Here is a 27067-nt window from a genome sequence, read left to right as displayed (position 1 = left end):
CATGAATAATGATAGGAAATAATCTTAGTGAAGTGGATGCAGCCCAAAGGCATGCACACTGTAGGTCAGAGTGATATATCACTCTGCTGTAGGCCTTTTGTGTTGTCATGGTCACAGAGGGAGGCCATCAACTCAACAATACAAGTAGGAATCCAGGGTCAGTGAGCTTACAAGGGGTCCCTCCCTGTGTTACAAGTTAATACACATAATTCAAATTTCTCAGTTGAATGGGCAGTGAATGATTTAATGAGGCTTTAGGCTTATCATTGCACCATTCAAAAAGAACACATCTGATGCAAATGCAACAACAACTTCAGACACCTATTTAGTTGCAAAGCATGTCTAATAACTGCTTAATTCAACTGTTTGTTACCCTTGAGCAGCCTGCTGATGGGGAAAGATTTTTTTCTCTATCATGTTCAGGAAAATTATTTTAAGAAACCAAGCATTATATTTTGCATAGGCCTACAGAATTATTTTATATCAAATGTTTTCTTTCACCCTTCTCACATATTTTATTGACAAGTTCTGTACACTGGGAATGGTAGAGAGAGACAGGCAGAGATGGGTTAGGCTACAGGTAGAAAGAATTGATGGTCTCAGGGGTCATGTGTGCATTTTAGTGGCAGCAGGCTAACCCGCTAGGCCAAATTCTTGCACTGCATGCTGAATTTCTAACCATTCTAACTTTATTTGACTATAAGGCACAACTTGTGCCTCATTCAGTGGGACATCACATGCTCTTCAAGTGTCTGAGAACGCTGTAGACAGTAATCAATTACAGTCAAGGCATATGATCTACCCAAGGCAAATGGGCAGCCTAGATTGACTCTGTCCGTACCTGACACCTTGTCTGAACTCAGTAAGAACCTTGTGATAAAATATAGAATACTAAAACAGACTGAGAATGGAGTCAGAACACATCACCAACAATAACACTAATTCCTACACTCTTAGAAAAAAATCTGAATCAGAATTATTTTATTATATAAAGTATATTTGCACATACAGGATAGCAAAATATTAACAAAATAGCAAAAACTAATTTACAAAATAGAACAATGAAACAATTAATTCTGTAGGCTGTGCGAGGCTAAGAGACAATGAGGCTAGAGGCTGTGAAATGGGTATGGGGCATGTACACTATCAATTAGAATAATTTTAAATAAATATAAATTACACTGTCAGTGCATTGTGTGTGTGTGTGTGTGTGTGTGTGTGTGTGGTGGGGGGGGGAGTAGAAGGGTTCTAATAGGGTTATTTGGCTATCCCTATGGGAGAACTTTTTGAAGAACCCTTATGGGTTGCATGTAGAACACCGTTGGGTTCCATTTAGAACCTTCTGTGCAAAGTGTTCTACATGGAACCCAAACGGGTTCTACATGGAACCCAAATAGAGTTCTTTAAAGGGACAGCCTGTGACCCTTTTTTGTGTCTGGGCAAGTTTCTATCAGAAGGGAACAAGACATGTAATGTATCTTTTAAGTAATTGAATCAGTACACCACACTACTGACTTGAAGATTAATTGAGTTTACCTGTGCCACCTCTCGGAGCATACCTGGGACTTTTTGGAATCTCATGACCTCTACGTCACGGAAAAGATGCTGTAAACGGTAACCAATCCCGCCCGTGAAGACGTGACATCCCCTACTCTGATTGGATATTGTTCCTGTCAAATACACATCTCACTGCTTCCCTCATAAACCGCTTACTCGAGCCAGTGAAAGGCTGGAGAGCTTCTGTACATGCACTTCGGAAACATTGAGTGCGTGATGGTCAACAGTGTGGAAGATACGTCTTAGATAATCGTACATTATTTTGATTAGGCTATACGTTTTTGCTTTACTTCTCCCGCGCAGTAGACGTTTTATTATTTATTAAATACTTTTACTTGTTTTGCGCAAACACTCACTGCATCACTTGCATCCACATCTCAAGAGAAACTAAAAGGTGAGTCTTGCTACACTCATTGACGGCTGTCTGTCTGGTATTTTACTTACTTTTACCTGCGCACAAGATTACGAAATTTCACACTATGTTCGAGTGGAGTCCAGGGAAGTCTACTGCCCCTTTGGAACGGGCAATATTTCTTGCTGTGAAGTTGGGTCCGTTGCTCCACCTAAAGTTATGGAAATAGCCTACTTGTATTAACGCAACAGACAAATGTAAAGTTCAACAAGAAAACTCAAATACCGGTAGTTGGTAAATAGTTACTTATCTTGTTCAGACTGTAATTGCCCTACAGCAACATATCCTACTGTACAACAGTTAAGTGATTTATAGTGGTTATATTGTATTTCAAATGACCAGTTTTAGTGTGTAATTAACGTGTTACTACAATCATTTACAGTCACTTGGAGTGTGTGCAACAAGCCAGCCAACACAATAAATATGTGTGTGAATTAAAGCTATAATCTAAAGTAATTTCAGAAAATAGGCGTGAAACGCACTACATGCAGTGTTCAGAGACCTGTGCAACTAGTTGCTCTTTTAATAGCCCACATGTTTTACTAAACAGATGATTCAAAAAGATAGATGCTGATGGATCTCTTGTTTCTAGGGTGACTCATTATCCCACCTCCCATCGCCACCATCCCTATTTAGCATATAGACCTCATTATCAATACAGTATGTGTAATCATTTAAATTGTAAAGGCACCAATTAAAGCAACAATGAATCAGTCACTGAAATGGCAAACTTGTGAATAGAGATCTTTTGTTAGGGCTGGCTGACTGTCTCTCTCACATGCATGTGTGTAGGTGTGTGATATTGCAGGGAGGCGTTGTGAGGTTGATGATCCATTTTCATACTAGGTATGTGCCCAGCTTGTCAGCACTTGAGAGAACAGTTGGTTTGTTGAAAGAAATGACAATGGTATGACAGTAAATGGCGTTCTTCTATGCTGGGAATTTGGTCTGGATGTTGTTCGGTGAATAGGCCTACATGTAAAAGGAAAGAAAGAGAGAGAGAGAGAATTTATGTCAGGCTCACTATGTTTTTATAAAGAGCACGGAAAAATGACATTTACACAACACCATTTAAAACATCCACCATTTGCACTCCACTTCTCAAACATGTTGTACAGGTCAAGACATTTATCCTCTGAGCCAGCACTGTTCAGTATCATCAACAGAGCGACCTTTCTCAGGTTTGTTTTGGAAAGAGTGTGGCACTACTTGAATAGGGGCTATTGAGATGTTTTGAAAAAATGTCAAGCCAAGCCCAGCTGTTAGTGGGTTTGATTGGTCTCTGAGGTTGATGACTAATGTGTTGTGCTCCATGCCCTTGACTTCCATCCATACCCTACATTCTCTTTTCACCATTTACTCCTCATGTATACAAGGATATTGTAAAGGCCAGGACTTAACAGAATCTTTGGAATCTTGTGGATGTGAAAGAATCATTTTCTGGATACAGGAAAGTGGGAACATGGCTTTGGAGTAGCTTAAGCCCTTGAGGTCACCTTCACTGGAATTTTCCTATGAAACAGCTTTAGTTTTCCTTTGGCATGCTTTAACCTTTGAGCACAGTTGTGCAGTCATGGGATCCATAGGAAGCCATTATATGAATAGCTCATGCACAATAGAGGGTCCTTTTCATCTTTAATCTCAGTTTCATTCACATCCCTGCAGCAGCAGAGCTTACACTGGAGGCAGTATGACTACTGCAGTTTTCCAGGTCACCTACTCCTGCATCATGCTGCATTGCCCTCTGTTTGAGAGAGGTTTTTCCGCAACCTAGCTACGTACACCCCTGGATATTACAGAGATAACCCATTCAATGCACTGATAGTTAGTTACCATGGACACGGGTGCTTTAATCAGGTAATCTGCCATGGGAATGTGTACATGATGTGTAATGTCAGACTTACTGTAAATGAACCACTATAACCTGACATTGGGAGACTATCTTAGCATGATTCTCGTAAAGAGAACTAAATAGCATGTGCGTATACAGAATCATGAGTATTTGTAAGGAAGTAGATGAACAGGACCAGCAGAGCATCTGTTGAGATGACCTGATGCATGGTGGCAGGAGCTGCCTCCTTTTGCGTGGGCAGCACATGCATAATATAGTACATGTGGCTGGAAATGTAAACAGGTGAATGAGGCGTTTGAGTGTTTTGTGGGTTCTGTCTTTTCTAAAGGTTTTGATTTGATGGATTTTATTGTTTACTTCAGTAACAGCAACTTAATGTCAAGTGTGACTGAGATGTCCACCATTGTCCACCATAAGTGAATAAGATTTAAACTAAAGATGATACGCTATGTGATATGCTATGAGGAATCAGCATATTCTATTTGCCTCAGCCTGAGTCTAGCTTATCAATCACATGGTATCACTTGCTCTCCACTACACATTGGAGTACAAGGTTGCTGTCTGGATTATCAGACTTTTCGTGGCTGGACGGGGGGAAGACCAATATAAATCCCTTCCAGACCAGCATTTACAATACGTTTTTTTTCTTCATGAAATTTTAAACAGGGGGGGTTACTTCCAGAAACTTTTAACAGAAATAATAGTACCTCATGGGGAACAGAAGCATGTTTTTATAGAAAGCCACCCACACTCCCCAGGTCAATTCCCTGTTTTCCATATTGCTTTAAGATGAATTATTTAAGGTCTTATCCATTTTGAAGCATGCCAGCTCTGAAGTTCTTCAATAATGGAGGATTCTGGTATTTTTAAAAGAATAGTCTAAAGACATGGTACCATTGGGTACCAGTGCCTTCAGAGAGTATTCAGACCCCTTCACTTTTTCCACATTTTGTTGTGTTATAGGCTCAATTTAAACACACAATATAACCTGATGCACACAGTGTGTAATTGATTCCTATCCAATGCAGAGACCCTATAAAAACAAAGATATTAATTCCAAAATTACATGAACTATTATCCTTGCATTAAGATGGACTCAATTCAACTTATTGAGTGAATTTCTAAAAACCTGTTTTCACTTTGTCATTCTGGGGTATTGTATGTGGATTGATGGCAAATTCTTTTCATTTAATCCATTTTAAATTGAGTCTATAACACAACAAAATGTGGAAAAAGTGTGAATACTTTCCAAAGGCACTGTATATACCATTATGAAACCATGTTGAAATGAATGTCTGTCCCCTTTAGCGTGAGTCATAACTACAGTTGTTCCAACACTTAGCCTACAGTAGGCCCTGCATTGACCATCTGGAACTAAATTATATGGTATGATGTGATGTTCTCATTCCAGAAGCTTCATATTTTTTGTACTCCTTGTGTTCTCCAACATTGCAGTTTTCCAAACACATTAACTTGGCCATCCCTCAGGTTTGATTGTTACTTAAGCGTAAGCGAAGCTACTGCTCTCTGTATCCTCAGTACAGCAGACAGTATAAATGGAATTCAGTGAAGTCACTCGGAAGGGCTGTTAGAAGCTGCTTGAGAGTCTTGTTATCTGTGTCAGAGTTAGGTCTGGGCTTTGGAGGGGATTATTAAGTGCGGCTCCCAATGCAGGAAATGGAGAAAAGTAATGGCGTTCTACAAAGGGAGAGGCCATGGAGGCTTCAAAGGCCTGTGGGTGAGATGTGATCACTATTACCTAAAAAAGCAATCCACCGCAAATAGAATGCTTCAAGGCACATCTGCATCGCAAGTTGCCATGCCAAGAAACTCTTTACGCTGTCAAAATCTAAACTTATGAGGTCTTTGTTAAGTTTTGTATTGATCTATAGTGCGTCTCCCTTTCTCCATTTGTCTGTCATTTAAGTCGATGCTTGAGTCTCACTTTTCTCTGCTGTAGTTTCTTCGCTCCCATGATTGTACAAAGAGGCAAGGCATGCATATGTCTCCATCCTCCAGTGACTTACAGTAGGGAAGCTTGGCTGAACTGGTTCAAAGCAAATCTGACAGATTGTTAAGATGTGGGAACTCGACTGATTCAGACTGTTTACCCCTAATTGCCTATAAATAGATGGTAATGGAAGGGATGCTATTTCTAGATCCATCACCACTTGCAGCACTTAGAGGGATTGGTACTACCATTATAGACATTTTATGTTTCCTAGTGTTCCACTTTTCTTTAAAAACATTTTTTTGTCCTTTAATGGTTGATATGTTTCTCTTGAAGAGTGAAGTGAATTGAAATGTGCATGTACAGTATTGTCAGTTTGAAAGAATTCCAGCGAGCTCAAAGGTGAACAATGTATATTGGGATAGCAGGGAATCTCCTCCAAGCCATGTGCAGATCCAGCATCGTAGGATAAGGTTATTTTTGGTGATTTGTGCTCAGGAGGAATACTTTTCTGTTTCTGGAGTTACTGCTGTTTTCTAAACAATCTACTGTTCCCCTCTGTGTGCGCAGCAGTGTTGATAGAATGGCCCTACTGTAGCCAGGGTTAGGGTTAGACCAATGGAGCAGACCAATGCCTGTTCTCTCATGTCAGAACATGTCTCATGTCACACAGAACCTGGAGGAATCCCAGTATCTCTGTCCCCTGTCATGGTTCAACAGCTTTGGAGCAATACTGCATCCTTCTTACTGGAAGTGGAATGCTAATGCTGCTGCACTAAGTACTGTAATCTTACATCTTTCAATGGCAATGGTTAATCAGAATGTCATGCAGGTCACTCACAGTGTCATGCAGGTCACTTGACACATTTCTCTCAAGTGGAGTTCAACACAACTCTGTAATTAAACATTCATGTTCTGCCCCCACTCCTCTGTTTATGTAAGTTCGACTGTGGCTCTCTCTGTTGTAATGAGTCAGCGTTGAGAGATATGAGGCTGTCAGGCTCACCCACACCCTGAGTCTAACAAAGGAAGAGACCTCAGTCACACTCTGAGGAAGAGTGAGGGTAGAGAGAGAGGGAAGGGAGACAGTGGAGGAGGATGTGGTTAATGAACAGGATGCGATGCAGCATTTTGTAGAGTGTGACATTAGGCCATCATGCACCAGAAGGCACCTCAGAAATCAATGAAATTACACCCTCAACACATGGCAGACAAACCCCCTTCACCTTCCTCTCACCCTGTATTCCTCATAAGACCGGGGGGTGGGGGGGGTGGGCATAGCCGTCTAGACTAAGACTTTGCTCTAGGCTCAGGAAATATTTTCCATCAGAGATAACAAAGTTTCAAAGCACCATTTCAAACTGATGAAATGTGATTGTAGATAGTAGTGAAAGTGGTGTCCAGAGCTCTTCAGTCAAAGCCAAATTTGGTTCTTGGAATTAGCCCCGCTGGGCTTGGCAGACTTTCTTCACAGTGCCTAAAGCAGATTGTGAGAAGTCGCTCACATCTGTGTGGTCATCTCAGAGGGTGGGCTGCATGCACCCAGACATGAGCTATCAGATGCAGACGCCATCATCCCCCCTTGGTCAAGCAGTATGTCCTAATGAAATATGCACCTTATGGTGGGCTTGGGCCTGTGAGTGGAAGGCTGAGAATTTCTATGTATTTCCACTCAAGGCCTATCTGTTGCTGGGAATCACCATGCTGTGCCGTGATATTGAATGCACAGTGTGTTTACATAGATAACAGAGGAGCAGTTATCATGCAGGCACTGAGTCTGTTGTGCCCTGATTCTGTGGAGGTTTTACTTCAGGTTTGTCAGTGCTCTACTTCCTCCTCGTGCTCCTCCTCCTAGTGCAATGGACCGGGTGTGAGGAGGCCTGAGAGGAGGCCTGAGAGGAGGCCTTAGAGGAGGCCTGAGAGGAAACAGAGGCGATGGATGAGGAGGTCTCTGATTAATTGCTGTGCCCAGTGGAGTCGACAGCCAGTCCCCAAAGGGGCCAAAGAGAGGGAGAACAGAACTTCTCGGTGCCTGCCCTGTACATACCCCCTCCACTCACTGCATAGCCTGCTGTAGGCTTAGCTCACTTGTAGTTCTGGGGAACTTTACAGATGGTCTGAGTGACTTTCCATGTTCAATGTAATGCAATACTAAGGGGGTGATGTGACTTTTATTCTTTGACTGATAATTAATTCTCAGCCCTAATCGCATCAGTATTCAATAAGCGGGTCGCACATACAGAGCAATAATGGGTTCCACCTGGCAGGGCTGGGCGATATTGGCTAAATACAAGTACATTTTCATCATTTTTGATGGTATGATGGTATTGGAAGATGCATAACTTGACTCAATGCATAGCTCACTTCAGAAATTACCACCAAAGATAATGGGGCTACCCATAAGCCTTTAAACAAGAACTTGTGCCTTTTAAGATGTCATTGTGAATCTTCAGACAGTCACAAGTTGTATAGGCCTAAGCACGATACACTGCATAGGCTTACCTGTCTGTCACTATAGCCAAGGAGTCTGTTAACCATTCAGAGACTTTTCCTGTCCTGGATACAGTAGGCTATTTTCCTTTCTAGTGTTAATCTCGCTATAACCTAAAATCGCACTCCTGTCTTGATGGAAATGTATCACTTCATGTTATATATGATATAGCATGACACCTCTCAATTTCTCTATTTCGTCTTGCACATATTCTCCGCTATTTTGCTTTGACCTGGAGGATGATGCATCATGCTGAGCAGATTAGGTGTTGTTTTAACGACCACTCTGACCAGATCATAGGTACAGGAAAATCAATACCTGTTGCAGTTGGAAAAGCAATGAATTGCAGTACATTACTGTAGGTCATAAAGTATGCTGTACTCAAGGGTTACTTGTCTGGAGCTGTCTGCTCCCCATCCATGCCTGGATACCATTTGTCAGCCTACAGGTCTGTAGATGAGAACATACTCTTCCATTCCCTCTCTGAAGGAACGATGAGGCCTTCTGCAGTGCCACTCTGATAATGTAATAACATAGACAAAGTGGATATTATCCCCGCCCAGCAATGCAAGGCTGTAATAGGATTACTGTTATTGAAGTTAGATGCAGCTAATGGTATATCCAGTGTGTCTCGTCCCCTACAGTATGGCAGACAACCGCAACCTCTTTTCTAATCAACTTTACTGGGTCCTTGAGTCCCAGAGTAAAACAGAACTCAAAACCCCTCCTACATGGATTCAGGCTGGAATCTGCTGCTGGGAAGAATTCTTGTGTTGGGTTCATTTACTCCACCATACTGGGGAGTGTGTTGAAACTATTCTCAAAACATGTTTACATTTTTTACGCGTCAATCTGGTCCCTCTTCCAGTATGAGCTGAGAGGATCATTGGTTTTGCTGTAATTAAAGCTTGTTGTCTCTGTTGCTAAGCAGGCATTTGTTTGGGAGTGCTATATTCCTCCTCCCCTTTAAGAGTTTGCTTTGTTGGGAGAGGGATGAGCTGTCAGGCATTGTGAGGCAGGACTATGGAGATAAGGTGGTTATCACGACAAGCTTGTCTATCAGTCACTGTGAATGCAGCAGCCACACATGTCGCCAGTGTAATTGTTCACTAGCTCAAAAGGCTTAAGGCTATTTTGCCTCTTTGATCAATTGAATATTGAATATTGAATGTCCTCGGTTTTGATAATACTGTTTGCAGTAAAATGTCACATCTCATTTAAGCACATAAGCTACCTAGACGACTTGTTCCACAGTCAAGCATTATCAGGATTCTAGTCATTATAAACTCATTAACAGTCAAGCAGCGTTTCTTTTTCCTAGAAGGGGCTTTACTCTTTCCAACACTAACCCGCCATGATACTAATCATAGTACTAATCATTATTCAAATCTGGATTCATAAAAACACTTTCTATAAATGTATTGGAAGCATTTGACAGATGATGGAGGAATGTTAGCAGTAGTACCCAGTCCATAGTGTATAGAAAAGTCTATCTCAATCAGTACCCTGTAGATAATGTACTAATCTCAGCAAATTTACAGAGATCATAAATGTTTTATTCTTGTACTTTTCTTGCAACTTCTGCAACAACAATAATTTGATAGCATTTCATGAGAGCCTGTATGCTATATAATCTGCTTGGTCTTTTGTACCTTGTTGTTTTAACAAGAGGACCAAGATTCTGTATTTTTCTTTATCCCCAGGGCACCTCCTAGCTCTCTCTCTTTTACTGTACCAGATTCTTTCTCTCTAAAAGTGAGTCTTTGAAAGTAATTGTATCTCAAAGGTCACACAGCGAGCCTTTCTACTTTCACTTCTTGTGCTGTTCTCAGAGGAGTGGGGGTATGCTTTTAGATTCTGCTCTCCTCCCCTCAACTGCTGTGGGTAATAGTGGAGCACAGCAGCTGCCAGTGGAGCTTAAGCACTGTCATTTGCAGTGGGTTTGCTTCAGGGATTTGCTTCGTCCCTGAGACGTGCGTTTCTATAAGTCACATCCTGGGTGTTGCCCACTAGCCAGGCTAGTCCATCCCAGCGCCCCCTACAGGGCACAATGGGCTCAGTGGTCTGTTCCCTAGTAGTCCCTCACACTTAACCTGTGTCATGGAAAGCTGGAAAGCTGATACAATGCTACTCTAAATCACTAGTTCAATGGGCATGATTGTATTGTGTACTGTGTCACTGAATACATAGAATTACAGTACCTGTGCAAGCGCCAAGCTTGCATTGTTATCTTGTGGAACGGGCTGTTTAAGGGAGCCAACAATCCAACTGTAAGCTTTGGCCTTAGTCTTCCCTCTATCTCATTTTTGACCGTGGGTCAAAGGGAGCCTCGCTGTTGTTTGCCAAAAACACAACATGAAGGCCCCGCTGAATGGCAAGGGCACCATGGCCATTAGACTTACACTTCCCTCATCACAGAGCCGCTAATCTGACATCTCATTAAAGCTAGCAGGCTGATATCACATTAATCATGTATTGTACTGCTCACGATTCACTGTAATTTATCACGACGGTGTGCAATGTCTGTGTGATCATCCAAACTACATACTGTATTATAGTTTGAGAAGTCTTATCGTGATGAATGGTGATGAATGGTGTTCTGGTGACACACTTCAATTTAATTCCATAAAGTGCTGTCCCTCTCCTCTACACAACCTCCTGTTCATTTGAACCATAACTACTGTATGCATGTTAAGCTATTGTTCAGAAAAATGTTATGATTAAAGTGTGAAACCATGTAGAATGAGGGAATTGTGGGTGACTGTGGTATCGCACTTGGCCACAGGCCATGCGACAGTGCTTCCGTCGTTTTACTGGAATATTCAGTCACCTTCCCCACGCACTGTTTGGTCACACATTGTGTGGTTATCTTTGGAAGCGTGTATGAGATACACATGGCAAAGGAACGTGCGTGTCCCTATGACAGATAGATTAAATTACAGGGCTGGAGACCTGAAGGCTTCCAGCCATTCATTTTACCTGAGCTCTTAATTATATCAGTGGGTTGAGTTGGGGCCAGCTGATTTTCTCACACTCTTGAGAAATGAGAGGTGTGCTGTGACTGCCCATCGTTGTCTCTCTGCTACGTTCTCTGTTGTTTTTCACGTAATGTAATACAGTAGGTCGTTTTTATTGGAGATTGATTTATTGCAACAAAATGTTCTTTTGTCACAGGCAGGTTTATAGTAATACAGTACATTGTGTGAGATCTCCTGGATGAATATATCTATATCACAAAACATAGGCGTCGATTTAATACATTGTGATTCTCTATGTATTGCGATTCTCTAAGTATTGCGATTCTCTAAGTATTGTCACAATACCCACATTTTGACTTTGATATCGATACCAGCTTAAGTATCACAATTTCGATTCTCAAAGGGTACCACAGCAAAAAGAAAAACATCAGGCAAAGTAAAAGAATATCCTATTAAATTAAATATCCTATTGAAATTCATAGACCTACTGTATCTGTTACACCGTAGTCATGAAGTCTGTTAACCATTCAGTCAAGGATGGCATGGGAAGGGAAATGATATTCTCCTGTCCAGGATAGCCTATTTTCCTGTCCAGTCCCAGTGCTGCTACAACCTAAAACAGTGACTCCTGTTTAATGAAAATTCCTCACTTTATTATGTACTGTACTTCATAGGGTGTGTGTGTGTGTGTGTGTGTGTGTGTGTGTTTAGAAGACCCCATCTTGAAAATGAGTCAACTTTGCCCTTGGCTGCCATTCATCTTACATTCTGACCAGCTGTCAGTGTTCACCCCCTCCGTCTTTCCCCCAAACCCCAGTGGGAGAGGCCCCAATTCCTCCAAATGACTGTGTGTGTGTGTGTGTGTGTACCACCAATGTCATTCTGTGACTATACAACCGTAGCACCTGTTCCATCACCACTTCCTATTCAGTGGTCTCCAGGCTCAGAAAGCAAGGAAGTAATTAATGTATTATAGAGGAGTAGGCTGGTGATCTGAAGCCTAATCCTCTTCTAACCCTGATGAAGGGCTGAGAGGTGTTGTTGTCGGAGATGAAAAGGTGCGGTGGCGGGTGACAGTGTGACAGGCCTGTGAGGAGAGGAGGCAGCATGATCAGTGGAAAGTGGATGAATAAATAATGAGAGAGAGGCATCTGATCTCTAGCCCGAGCCCAGTCGCCTGGCTGGCCTTCACATGTCGGGCTTCACTTGGGGGAAAAAACTGGGCAGTGCTTGGCTCCGGCCTGCAGCCTGTTTACTGGAACACTCACACACATGAGAGGCCTCACACACAGCGCAGAGGTCAGACTGTCAGTAGCCACATCTAGCACTACTACATGTCCCAAAGAGAGTCTCTATGAGGGGGCCTGGAGTGGGAGTGTCACTCCCATTTAGACCACCCAGCATGTCCACCCAGCATGTTCTTGAGATGAGTCAAGCCTCTTCTCAAGAAACCAACTCTTGACCCGTCTGCTGTCCATAACTACAGACCGGTATCCCTTCTTATCTAAAACCCTTGAACGTGCCAACTGTCTAACCAACTGTCCTACTATCTCCTTCAGAACAACCTCCTTGACCCTCACCAATCTGGCTTTAAGGCTGGGCACTCTACTGAGACTGCTCTCCTTGCTGTCACAGAGGCCCTCCACTCTGCTTGAGCTTCCTCCCTCCTCTCTGTTCTCATTCTTCTGGACGTATCTGCTGCATTCGACACAGTAAATCACCTGATCCTTCTCTCCACCCTCTCAGAACTGGGCATCTCTTGCTCTGCACTCTCCTGGTTTGCATCCTACCTGGTCGATCGCTCTTACCAGGTGACGTGGAGAGGATCGCTGTCCTCTCCACAAGCCCTCACCACTGGGGTCCCCCAGGGCTCCGTCCTAGGGCCCTTACTGTTCTCCCTCTTTACCAAATCTCTTGGCCCGGTAATTTCCTCGCATGGTTTCTCTTACCATTGCTATGCAGATGATACTCAACTCTTTATCGCTTTCCCCCCTCTGACTCACATGTGGCGACACGTGTCTCTGTGTGTCTTGCAGACATTTCTGCTTGGATGTCAACCCACCACCTCAAGCTCAACCTTAACAAGACTGAGCTGCTCTTCCTCCCTGGAGCACTGAGGATCATTACTAAAACCACTTGGAGTTAACTAAAAGCATAATTTAGTGCTACACAACATTGCCTTTCATCTCTTACAGACAACATTTAAAGCGTGTCGGAAATCGTCATAGTCTGTGGAATGATGGTGAAAGTCGTTCCCTTCTCTGTCATACCCCTCCACAGGATGTACATAAGTCATACCCTGCCCAATGAAAGGTCAGAATTAGCCATGCTGCTGTAGGCCTGTCTCTCAACAGCACTCATTCACCTTCAGCCTTTATGTTTTACCTTAATCTCCTTCAAGCCAGTGTCAGTACTTGACATTTACTGTAACAATCATTCAGCAAAAGGAAATGCACAGGGACATGACGTCCTGCTGCCACACACCTTTTGTTTAGTGTCCTCTCTCTCTCTGTACCGTTGGCCCAGATGTTATTGGACACATCTCCCTGCCATGGTGGCCCGTGGCCAGAGGAGACGTAGGGAGAGCTCAGAGCGGAGATGGAGCAGGAGGCTTGGCTAAAGGACAGAGGTTTCAGGTGACCGGCCCATTGTCTGTCTTACCTGAAAGGCTGTGGCCATTAAGCAGCGGAGCAGCCCATGGATGCAGAGTGGATAATGTGATTAACCTTGCTGCTGCTGCTTAGAGCTCTGGCCCACAGCACACACTACATGTGAGATCCGTCTCAGCTGGATGCAGACAATGGACAAAGGTGCCCCAGAGTGACAAGAGCTCTGGGGGAGGAGCAGCACACTCACTTGTACTCAGAGACCAGAACATGGCTTTGTAAACACACACACACACACACACACACACACACACACACACACTCTCTTCACCATCTCAGTGTACTCCTATGTGAGGGTGTGGCATACACTATCATTAAAAAGGGATGTCATTCTTATTCTAGCTGAAACCTGCCCTCAGGCTGTTTTAAATTCCATGGTGTTTAGTGACAAAACTGACACAAGTGGAAAATAACCAACATTAGTCTCATCTCAGACAGAAGCTCACAGATGGTGAGCCAGTGCACTTCTACGGTATATTAACTATATTGATATGGGCTTCCCACAAACTCAGCAGCACCTGTCCATATTTGCATAATTAATGCATTTAGCATTTTACTGAATGCCTGCTGCTTTGTGAATTGTATGATTTACAGTTGTCCTTGCAGGTGGTTGTTTATCAGCCTCCTCAACAACACACTACCACTCACAGTGCATTAGCAAAGTATAGCCTACTCTATGTGCTGACTGTGTGAGTTGAGCACTTAATGTTAATTAATCTATCTGAAGTGCTATGGTTGACTTATGGTCCCCTCTTCCCAGGGCACTTGATACCCTTAATTATCTTCTCAACACTTCATTTAATTAATTAATAATGAATGATTCCACATCATGCTGCATCACACAGTTGTCACCTAGGTTTGACATAATATGCAGTCATCCAATGTATCTGCAACTCCAACTGATATTATCTCACTCTTTCTTTCTCCCTCTCTCTCTCTTTGGGTAGTGAGGGGATGTGCCTGGTGGACCGCGCCCCTATACTCTGACCAAGCGAAGCCCCTCTGTCTGCTGGGAGATGGGTTCAGAGGAGAGGAGCTCTGCCATGTCACAGAAGATCTCCTCCCCCTCCCGCAGCAACAGCAGTTCCTCATCCAAACATGACAGCCGACAGGTAACACCACGTCACACAGCCGCCGTACCAATGACGAACATCCACCAACACACCGTCTCTCACACACCTCAATCACGGCAGCAGCGTAGGGTATCAATGACACAGAGAGAAAAAAACACTGGCTCGCCATCTAGCTAAAGATCTAGTAACCCAGTTACTCACCAGTCACCACTCTTTCACTTCTTGGTATTTTATCTTCTGCATTTTTCAATGGCGCAGATTTCTATGCCTGGCCTCAGAGACCCTCAACTGTTATGGGACCTGAATGACCTCCGGTAAAGTACATGGACCACATATAATTGGGCAGTTTTCCTTTTTTTAGTGGTTGCAGTCTTATTGAGCACTTCTCCTCTGAACCCTCATAAAAGCTATCATCATCAGAAGGGAACATTGTAGATCCTCTCTCTCTGTATCTCTCAGACTTGCTGCTAGGAGTAGATATTGACCACTCAGGAAACTACCCATTATCTCCGCCAACACTTACAGTAACTGTTAGAACAGTATTTCTTTTCTCAAAGTGCATCACAAAGTGAGTCATACCAGGCCTACTTTACTGTATGTACTATATCATGCACACACAGCACACACACACACACACACACACACACACACACACACACACACACACACACACACACACTGCTTCTGAACTGGCTATGCCTAGAACTCCTCGAGACTCTTTATCTGTTGGCAGCAGACTCACAACCACACTCTCATTAATATTACATTATCCACTGGAAGTTACTGTTTGGGAATGCAACCCATAATATTCAGGGCTACATTCCAGTCGCATCCACTGGGCAGCTCAAAATTCAGGACGACAAAAAACACACACATTGAAAAATGTTGTTTATGCAAAATTACAAAACATTAAAAAGTACTTTCATAACACTGTACAGCCATAACTCACTCCTGCTTGGTGGTTCTACACACATCCCAAAGTTAGTGTCATGGTTTATGAGCTGTAATGACCCCACAGAGAACATTGCATTATATGCAGCGCATGGCTGGGTTTGCTGTTTGCTAGATGCGTGTGGAGAATGCAGGGGGGAGGTGTGAGGCCAGAGGTTAGAACCCTGAGGTGGCCACACTGACCTGGATATGGGAGCGTAATCTCTAATCTCATCATTTGGCCGTATTATCAAGCTCATTACACTGGGATGGGAACGGTCTCCCTCTCTGACTGTCAGCTCTCTATGCTGTAGCAGCGACCTGGAATTATCGCTGTTAGGGAAGCTACTCTGAAAATGTATTTAACTAGATGACCAATTATTTTACAAGGAAAGAAGTTGAACAACACTAAAACAATACCCTTGAGAGAAATATAGTTTGTCAAAGTAAAACTACTTTGAAAAAGTAGTTCACGACATCGAAACTACTTCATCCAACACACAACAGTCAGTCACTGAAAGATGACACGTCCATGTGACAGAAAGTGTGTGACTGAAATGCTCTAAAATCAGGCAGTGAGAGAAGAAAAAGAAGGGACATTGAAGTTGAAGGGTTGATACAGTAGAATAGTTTAGTTTCCTTTTCTTTTGGAAAAATGTAGTGATAATGACAGTAGCTTACTCCACCACGACATGGCAAACATGTTCTTAACTCGAGGAAACACTACTAGGATTTGAATGTAGTTGAACTACCACTAAGCTACTGCAAAATGCAGTTAAACTGATAGTTGATAGTAGATAGTACATGTAGTGGAACTACTCCCCAACACTGGGAATCATACCACTCTCCTCCAATACCACCCTGCTCCTGTTTATACGTTAATATGTAACTTTCCATGTTGCATTCAGGTGCTATTTTCTTGTGAAATGGGGTTATCATTTTTGTTTAGTTAAGGTCAAATCCTTATTTTTCAAAGTTAGCTTACACTGTTGTATAACCTCTTCTCCTTATCACCCAATCTGTATTTGTATAGTCAATGATGTAACTGCCTTCTCTGCTTTGAGAATATGTTTTGGTTAACAATAAGAGAGCCCAAGTGTTGACTATTAGTCATGATATTCTGTGATTGTATAAATGTGTGAGTGAGTATAAGCTCTGACGAGCACTTACAGTAAGGAGAGAAAGACCCACACATCTCCTCCTCTCCTCTCCTCTCTCTATGAGGGGTGAATTTGGACAGCCTCTCCCCGGCAGTCTGCTTTTCTGTCCCAGTTTATCCAGTCAGCACCTTTAAAGAAGGGGCCACAGCAGGACCCCTGCACTGTGACAGAGCTCAGACACAGTTCAGACATTTCTATCACTGTACACTCAGGAATCTACATGAACATGATTAGTGCTAGTGTTTTTTCTCACCAGGACAATGCCATTTGGATTATTTGGAGTTGGCAAAAATCCTAATAAACTCGATTTAAATCAGATAATGTGAAACATGAATGATGGTCTATTGCTCTCTTGAAGCTGTTCAGTACTGTCTTTAACTGTACATATGCCTGGGAATGTCCTCTGTGAGAGTTGTGAGTTTTGTGCAGGGGATTAGCTCATGTCATTGCTAGAACAGTTCATTGTATTTGATGAAATGATATCTGTATGCCTCAGCTGACCTCCAGAAGGCCATGGGTCAGGACAGTTGTGAACAGCAGGATTAGAGGCTGGCAGACTGTAGCTATTGACTAAACCATGTGGCCAGAGCTTCAGTAAGCTCCTCACACGGACAGCAACACAACCCCAGAACCCTCTCAGTAACCACAAAGTTATAAGAACACTAATAAGGATTTTATTATGATCTCTGTGCAGCCTGCTCCCTCATCCAACCCTCTTTTTTGGATTATTCCCAGAGTTCTCCCAACTGACAACGTCCTGACAGGGGTGTGTGTGTGTGGGGGGGGTCGTGGAGTCTATGAGCAATCAGTAGATGCTAATTATGAATACTGCACAGTATGCTCTTGACTCTGATCTTGACCTTGTCACTGATGATTCATTTTAATCATGTAACCAGACATCATCATGGGAAAGCCAGGAACATTTATCTACGATGTGTTGACTACTACTCAGTATCTCAGGGTTATGGTACAACCGTGTGTGTGTCTACAGGACAGTTGGGAGATCGTGGAGGGACTGCGTGGAGGACTCAGTCAGGTCCAGGAGCCTCAGAAACAGGAGGGCTACATGCTGAAGAGGAGGAAGTGGCCTATGAAGGGGTGGCACAAGGTAAGCTCTCATCACTGCTATCAGGAATGATACTGTGGGCTCAACGCTCCATTTGAGGTTTCCCACTCCATCACTAACACCATTTGTGTGTGTGCATGTGTGTCTGTTTTCCTTTCCCCAACTGACATAATTTCCCAGTCGTCACGATCTTGTCCTTGTCCCCCCCCCCCCCCGGTCAGAAATCCAATGACATCACTCCTTTAAGCTAATTGAATGAGTTGATAAATGTCATCCCCCCCCTGCTGTAGCCGTGTGTCCCAGGGGTCGATTCCTTACGGTAGGCTCTCTAAAAGGCTCGCTCTCAAATGAGATGACATTGACTAGACATCCCAGTGTTTCTCTGAGATCCATTAGCTGATGACCTACTGTAGACGTGGGGTTCCCAGACCGCCTGAGTAGATGTGTATACATTCAGGACTGAATTTAAGCCCAACATTTTCAGTCCCATTTTCAATGATGTCAGTGGTGTGGCATAAAGCACAGAGGTAGCAGATTCACTGCCTCCCACAGCGAAGGAGAGAGAGAAAGGGGGGAAGAAAGACAATGATAGAGACAGAACAGGCTACAGGGATGACTAATGGCTCAGAGTACACACATTAACAGCGTATTAACAATGTAGGGGGTAAAATCCATCATGCTCGTCACAGAGAGTTTGAACTGGCTCCCAGAGCATAATGTTGCGGGGGTTTTTTTTCTCTCTCTCTCATTCTCTCTCTCCATCTCTCTCTCTTTCTGCAGAGGTACTTCTTCCTGGACAAGGGCATCCTGAAGTATGCCAAGTGTAGCGCTGACGTGAGTACACCGACTTCTGGCCCACAGTCTGGAATGACCTGTCAATCACAAGTATACGTTACAAAAGGCACAGCAGGCTGGCTCTTTCTCCTGGAGGATCTGGAGGGGTCATGTCCTCTCATAGTTTAGCTGTTGAATATTTATCATATCAACTATGCAGAGATGCCGGGGTTGCCAAGTCCTGTGGCCCTGGGCATACTTGTATACATTTGGGAGTTTTATTGCAGCCCCAATAAATAAAATATACATGTCAAAATTGCCCTAAATGTCAGTGACCAGCATGATACTGAACAGGATCCTGTTGAACTAGGAAAGGTTAAGACTGCTAGAGTTGAGTATGTTTTCAACAACGTCAGTCAGCAATATTGTGTAGCTATTAGTAAGGTTAATTATGTTGACTTTCTACTACTCCCAGATCGAGAAGGGAAAGTTGCATGGACGCATTGATGTTGGTCTCTCCGTCATGGCCATTAAGAAGAAAGCCAAGTGCATCGATCTGGATGCAGAGGAAAACATCTATCACTTAAAGGTAAACCACAGGGCTAATGAACACAAGCCATCATGGTGGGGGCTTAGAGGACAATATAAGACCATAGATTTAGTCATAATTGTCTGTTTTGATTCCTGGAACAGTTACTTCTTTTAAAGGCCCTTTGACCTGATGGAAAACTAGAACGGAAAAGAAGAATGATTGTGTGTGTGTGTGTCTCTGTGTCTCTGTGTCTCTGTGTCTGTGTGTGTGTGTGTGTGTGTATCTGTGTGTTTGTGTGTTTCATCCCCTTTGCTTGCCCTTGTGTTGGTGTCAGACAGCATACTCTCCATACTGTCCTCCCATAGATCAAGTCCCAGGAGCTGTTTGATGAATGGGTCTCCAAGCTGCGCCACCACCGGCTCTATCGGCAGAATGAGATTGCGATGTATCCCCAAGAAAAGCCCTTCTACTACTCCCACTTCTCCACTCCTGGCTCTCCCAATATGGCTGAGAATGCTGCTATGAGAAAGGTATTGCATCTTAAAGTCAATGGCCACTCTCGTGCCTGAACTGTATCGTATTAAGAACAAAGACACTCTGTTGAATGTGAAAAGGTCTGTGTTATCTCTTAATCTTATTTGAAGTGTTATCTTATCAACGTACACCATTTGGATATGAATGCAGATATTTCATATTCATATATGAAAGTGACAGATGTGTGTTTGCTGTTGGGGGCTGACTTTGCTGTCGTTGGTGTAGCGTGCATCTTTAGCCAGGCAGTCCTCGGCCCAAGCTGCAGGCAACTTCCCTGTCAACTGCACCAGTCAGGCCAAGGTCGCCGCATGGCTCCAGTCCTCTGACGATATGGACAAGTGCTCTAAAGGTATTGTGACATACTGTAGCACTTTCTCCAAGTGACTTCTGGCAATGTAGGCCTACTCATTCTCTCACTCACACGCTTAAACTCTCACACGCTCAATCGTTTTTTCTCCCTCTTTTTTTCTCTTCCACTCTCTATGTCTATCATTCCAGACCTCTCAGTGTGTGAGTCCTACCTGCTGGAGATCAACCACCTGCTGCAGAGTATGGAGGTCCTCCACCGCACATACTCAGCTCCGGCCATCAACGCCCTGCAGGTGAGGCTCTCCATCCCCAGGGCAGGGCAGGGCAGGGCAGGGCAGGGCAGGGCATGGCATGGCAGGAGACTGGGAGAGTAGAGCAGGCTTGGCCATCTTGCCTCAGGCCTAATCTGCCCTGCATCACACTACTCTTGTGTGACCTGACTGATTAATGATGGTCTGTTATCTCAGAGTGGAACTTTCTGCACTATGTCTGCCCACACGCTGCTCCTGTAGAGATGAACGATAAGACGTGTTTATAATTCCAGGGTGCGTGTTAAAAGCCTGTTCTCTTCAATCATGTCATTCCACATAATTGCATCAACTGATGTGAGGCAGGAATATATCTTCAGAAATATCGGGTAGCTGGTATTATTGCAACAAATTGTTTGTTTTTCTGACTTTGAGTTGCACGTACTGACTGTAGGAGTTTTTAGACTTCTCTTGTCTTTTCTTTTCGTTGACATTTCTTTGTAATCCAGCCACTGCTGAATATAGAACATGTCATCACTGCCAGCCTGTGAGACATGTTTTCTTTATAAATTCTTCCTTAATAGAAACTTTTTTCCACTCCCTCTCCCTTATCCCTCTCCCCTGTTCTGTAGGCTTCTACATTTGACAGCCCCAAGAAAGAAAAGAGGCCCCCAAGGAAATGGCGCTCTAAAAACTACAGTAAAGATGCCAAAACAACTCTGCAGGTAGGGGAAGTGACCACCGTGTTATGATAGTTTACTTGACCTCACTGGTGTTAGTATACTTAATCTTCTACATCCATGCATCATTCTTTCCCTCTCTCTTTTGTTTGTTTACATTTTCTTTCTTCCTACGGTTCTTCCCAGGTCCCCAGCTGCATCTCCTTGGGCTCGGTCCGCCTCCATGCCTCCAACCCCAACCTCTCCACAGCAGCCCTAGGCAACGAGAAGGCCTACCCTGAGCCCCTGGACTCCCCCATTGACGTAGCCAAACTGCAGGAGGACTTCTGTCGTGTCGCTAACAACTGTGAGTGTTCTGTGGCTCAGTTGGTAGAGCACGGCGCTAACAACACTTAGGTTGGGGGTTTGATTCCTGCTGGGACCATATATACTGAAATGTATGCACTCACTGTAATCGCTTTGGATAAAAGCGTCAGCTAAATGGCATATATATTTTAGAACTCAGACCAAAAATGCAATCAAATTGTATAGGAGAAGGTTTGGTTTATTCTTGATTATGTATGCTGATCACATTTTGATAGCGTCATATATGTAATTTGTCAGGGACTGTCAGTTGGACATAGGTTAAGTCCCAACCCCCTCGAGTTACCTCTCTTCAGAGGTCTCTTCACTCAATCTGACTGCTGTCTTATTTGCAAGTCAGATAGTATGCTGAGTGTTATCATTAATGAGCAGAGCTGACGCTCAGGAATGTATGACAGCTGTTAATTACTGATAGTTTGTCACAGTTTCTACTTATTAGAATTCTGTCTTCTCAACCTTTTCCTGGCAGCGTCACTTAGTGAGAAGTTTTGGGTTCATAAACCAGCAGAGCTGGCAGAAGTCCCCATGAATCAGCCCACTCTTCTATTAGGGCTGAATCCTAACTCTAGTTACACGCAATTAACTCTCATTTTCACGCAGTATCATCCATCTCCCCTCCATATCCTAACTAAGAGTGCTTAAGTGCTCATATGAGAAGTAGTTGTTTGGGGAGGGGTATGACTAAATTGTGGCTGTGCCCAATAAATTTCCAAGATGAGCGAATCCTAACCCATATTTACGAACCATTTGTCCCACAGCCTCTACTCAAACTAAAAGGTGGAATAAGTGCTGCACCCCCTTGTGAAATTGTGTAGAATTATTATTTTTTAAAAACCATTTAACATCATTTTAAACCAACCAAGATGAATGAGAGAATAGCATTTGTGAAGAAATTACATTTTCAGGCTTCGCCCATTGTAATGATTACATATCTTGACAAACTACTGAAAGAAAATGCTGGTTATGCATAGGCCTAAATAAGACATTATCATTAATAAGGAGATGAACTACATCAGTCTTGCCATAACCATCACCTGTTATTTGTAATTGTATCTATTTCATTGGTCCAGAACATTCTGTACATGTATATAAAGACCACCTGTTTTGTCTATGTACACTATACAGTGTATCCACAAATTCAACATTGCTACGATGTGCCCTGATTTACATGGGTTCTTTTTAAGGATTGGGACAGGATGTTGTTGTTTGGAACTTCAAACTGAATTCCACCACGGTGGCCAGGGTTGGCAGATTTCCAACAGACTTACACTCTGCTCCTTTAAAGGTGCATTTATTCCAAATGCACACAAACTTATGGAATAAAATCAATTGGAATAAAATCCCTTGACATAATTTTCGTTGGCCATCTAAAAATGGGGGCAAATTAACATCGCAAATTAACTCACAATCGGTGAGTTGTTCCTCCCATAAACTGAGATACGCGGTTGCTTATTTATGCTCAGGATACAAACAACTTGTGTGTGCATACATTTGTCTTACTGAAATTCAACTAAGCCAGTGTTTAAATGGGAAAGTTAGGATTTAGGACTTAGTGAATAGACAGTTGCACTACAGAGGCTTAGCTTTCATTCACTTTTTGTTTTCTTAAAAGTCTAAATAAACGTAAGCAACTTTTTACTGTTTGTAATGCTCTCGTTTTCGCTGTAAAATATGTGCATGGTTAAACTGGAAAGAAAATGTAGACTCAATCATCCTGAGTCATCCAATACATCTTTTTAAAAAATGCAAATACGGTATGAAAATAGCCCATTCCCCAGGGATGAGACTGAGCAGTCTTGATGAAGTCGTTAACATTCCATCAGAAGCAATTCGGGGGACATCAGCAGTGCAATCGTTGTGTGTAATAACCAGGGCAGTTGCCTGCTGAGCACCTCTTCTGGAGTGTGTGTTAATAGGAACATGATTATATCTGATTGAGAGACAGGGTAAAGTGTCATCTCAATCATAACACTCAGTCACCTGAGCACCAGCCTGGTGTGCCAAGCTTCTAGGTCCTCGGCAGATGTACTGTAGACGGCAAGCTGAGAAGCTGTGAACTGAACGTTTAACATTTGAATTGCTCTACTCCAAAATGATTAACTGCCTGTAAAAAATAGCTGTTATTATGATACCGTCTTCCAATGCGGTAGCTTAGATTACAAAATAAATCATGCAATGGATCACTCTATGCAGTAAAATCATTTTAATGAACCTCTATCCATCTGTCTCTCCTAACCTCTCCCTCTATTCTGGCAGTGCATACCACCATGAAGTCAGCCCTCAGCTCTCTCACATCAGAGAGAGAGAGGTTAAAACAAGTGCTGGATCACGACACGTGTCCCCCTTCCTCCCCCCAGATTTTGGTACTGAAGAATGCCTTGGCTTCGGTAAGCACCTCAAGAGCCCTGCACACATTATTATTATTACCCTTTCACAAAGGTTTCACTGAGGGCAAATAGAAGGTTACAACTGTTTCATCACCCCAGTACTTGCCCTTTGACTAAGGTTTCCTGGTACCTTTTCCTCCCACACCAGTTGTCAAGTGTGACACACTACTGCCGTGCTGCTGACAAGCCTCTTAGGGGATTACTGGTTCTTGGTGTGTTTGTGTGTGTGGGTGGATGGAGTGATGCGTGCCCACCTGAACGAGAGCAGATTCACAGTCATACCCCCATGTGTCTCCAACCTTCCTCCTACCCAGAGTCTGTTTCCACTTTCCACTTTATATCTTCCTCTACTAACACTGAGCTGACAGACACCCAGTATCCAGCTGGGTTCTGCTGCCCACAGTTTAGCATTACTGCTAGAGTTTCTTGTGTGTTTTAGGCTACCTGATACTGCAGTGTTTCCTGTGTCTCAACCGATGCTTTATTTATGCACAGCCTCAGATGACTTACAACAACAATAAAAAGACGAGTGGTTGATGGTTTATTTTCCCCTCATTATTATTACACTTCAAAGACTGACCTTCTGCTGACATGAGCTTCTCACTAATGAGTGTCTCCTCAGAGTTTATACAGGAGAATACTCATCACATCTCACCACATCTTTCACACAGCTCTATGTCTGTTTTGATACATGAATGTGTTGAAAAGCTACGTAAACTGAATGGGTGTATTTTGCAGAATGACATTTAGATTTTGAGAGACACTAAGACTAAGGAGTTACACATAATGTTGCAAATTCATGCGATAATGCTTGATTTATGAAATACACCCACCATTGGAGTTGTTCCAAGGTGTTTTGTCTCAAGCCTCAGTTTGTAATGAACAGAACACTGGTTATTTCCTCCAGGCCATAGCCCAAAACTCTGAGCTGAGAGAGCGTCTGTGCAAGATTCACGCCGAGTCGTGCATCGTAGAACCCACTGTCCTTATAAACCTCACTGGCCCCCTGCAGGTGGGTGCAGGAAATGCATGATGATACTCCATTATCATCAGTCATTGTTGTCATTATTGTCATTATTGTCGTGTGTCGAAGAATAGGCCACAAAAGGAATGGATCATCTGTGCTGTATGTCCTCTAGTCCCAACCGGTGTCCCACTGTCTGCTCCGTTCATTCCCCTGTCTCATGTCACAATGTCAGTGAGTCGTTAGAAACACACCTCTACTACAGAGAACCAATAGTATTCTCTCCTTATTGTTACTAGATTAACTTTCAGGGCTAGCTACTCAAACTGATTTATTAACCTGATATTCATCACTGTGTACAAAAGAAAGAATTTATACCAAAATACATACACTCACTGAGCACTTTATTAGGAACACCTGTACACCTTCTCATGGTGGAGGTGATGTAATGGTGTGGGGAATGTTTTCTTGGCACACTTTGGGCCCGTTAATAACAATCAATCATCGCTTGAATGCCACAGCCTATTTGAGTATTGTTGCTGACCATGTGCATCCCTTCATGGCCACAATTTACCCATCTTCTAATGGCTACTTCCAGCATGATAATGCACCATGTCACAAAGCAAAAGTCGTCTCAAACTGGTTTCATGAACATGACAATGAGTTCAGTGTTCTTCAGTAGCCTTCCCAGTCACCGGATCTGAATCCAATAGAACACCTTTGGGATGTGGTAGAACGGCAGATTCACAGCTTGAAAGTGCACCTGAAAAATCTGCAGGAATTGTGTGATGCAATCATGTCATCATGGACCAGAATCTCAAAGGAATGTTTCCTTGTGGAATCAATGCCACGAAGAATTGAGGCTTTTGAGAGCAAAGGGATACCCTACCCAGTATTAATACAGTGTTCCTAATAAAGTGTTCGTGAGTGTATTTCACTTGAATAACTGTTTGCTGGAGAGATTGGGAAAGTTAAGGTGAAAGATTTGCGAAGGTTAAAAGATTGACGTGTTTGTATGTAGTCACGTCACAGTTTTCATCATTGGGCATATTCCATTTCCTCAAGGAATCACTTAGTTTGTTGAATAATTATATCTGCTGATAAAGTAGAAACTGATCCAGTTAATCATGTCCCTGGACAGTTCCTGCACACACAGTCTGAATCCCTTTAATTATCTCAGGGCTTTCCGCTAGGACTAACTCAGCACTAATTCATACTTCGTGGCATTGGAGAATCAAAACACAAATATAGGATGTGTGTGTAAAATGTTCACAATGTATGTTATGCGTTTCCTCATATAGTAATGTTTATTACATTTGAAAGTAGCAGAAAAGTGTTTGTAATGTCTGATTGTGTTAATCCCTTAATCCTATTCTGTTTTGTTTCTTATTTTGAATCATCCTTCTTTTAATTAGAATTATTTTAAGCCTAAACCTGATTGATGTTATGTTTCTCAGAAGCAGGCCTCCACAGATAGATCCCGCCCCCTCGTCCACCAGGCCTCCAATGAGAGTAGAGCATCCATCACAGAGTCACTGTCAGAGTTCTTCGATGCACAGGAAGTGCTACTGTCTGCTAGTTCTTCTGAAAATGAGGTCAGTGCATGCTCTGCTATTCTTTCTTCAGGTGCCAATATTGATTAAAAGCCATTGTCAGAGCTCAGCATTTCCAGCCCAGTCTGTGCATACATACTGAAAAGAGAGCCTCCAGCTTGGCATGACAGTTGACTGTTTAAGTGCCTGGCAAGGCTAATATAGTAAACTATGCTATTTTATTAACTGGCTGCTCTACCTCTTTTACACAATCAAGTGTTGCTGTCTTAAAGCCAGAGGTTCAGAGTGTGAGAGACAAGAGAGGAGGCGTAGTCACTGTGAGGCATCTCTGCCCTTGCACTTGTCTTTGCACCTTAGGTAGATCCCCCTCTCGCTAGACTCTCACCTCTCACACAGCCACAATGAGACAAAAGCCTGTTCTGTAACTCAGAGCACTGGAGGTGTCTCATTAAGTCTGACTGGTGTCCCAGACAAAGTGTTCCTCCAGCTGCCTCCTCCTCCACCACCTCCTCCTCTGCCACTCTGCTTCTGCCCAGGCCAACTCAGACAGCAGCTCCAGCAGAAGAAATGTGAAAATTAAGTTAATT

The 27067-nt window shown here is 43.1% G+C and overlaps 1 protein-coding gene across 3 annotated transcripts in view; it reads left to right on the top strand.

The window, feature by feature from the left end:
• Positions 1-1727: 1727 nt before the first annotated feature.
• The window catches only part of osbpl3b (oxysterol binding protein-like 3b), a 31984-nt gene continuing 6644 nt past the window's right edge, over positions 1728-27067 (top strand). The window contains exons 1-13 of one of the 3 annotated variants that reach the window (XM_083679745.1): positions 1728-1951; positions 14855-15019; positions 18062-18178; positions 18917-18970; positions 19386-19499; positions 19808-19972; positions 20202-20325; positions 20475-20578; positions 21166-21258; positions 21400-21559; positions 23833-23963; positions 24871-24975; positions 26385-26522. In XM_083679745.1, the coding sequence (XP_083535871.1) occupies positions 14924-15019; positions 18062-18178; positions 18917-18970; positions 19386-19499; positions 19808-19972; positions 20202-20325; positions 20475-20578; positions 21166-21258; positions 21400-21559; positions 23833-23963; positions 24871-24975; positions 26385-26522 (1401 nt within the window). In that variant the 5' untranslated portion in view covers positions 1728-1951; positions 14855-14923. The remainder of the gene's footprint in view (positions 1952-14854; positions 15020-18061; positions 18179-18916; positions 18971-19385; positions 19500-19807; positions 19973-20201; positions 20326-20474; positions 20579-21165; positions 21259-21399; positions 21560-23832; positions 23964-24870; positions 24976-26384; positions 26523-27067) is intronic. The other 2 variants (XM_083679747.1, XM_083679746.1) reach the window with 2 other exon arrangements.

This window comes from Argentina silus (genome assembly GCF_951799395.1).
Source record: "Argentina silus genome assembly, chromosome: 10".
Taxonomy (NCBI): Eukaryota; Metazoa; Chordata; class Actinopteri; order Argentiniformes; family Argentinidae; genus Argentina; species Argentina silus.
Note: the sequence above shows the minus strand (reverse complement) of the source record. Positions and strands in the feature narration are given on the sequence as shown.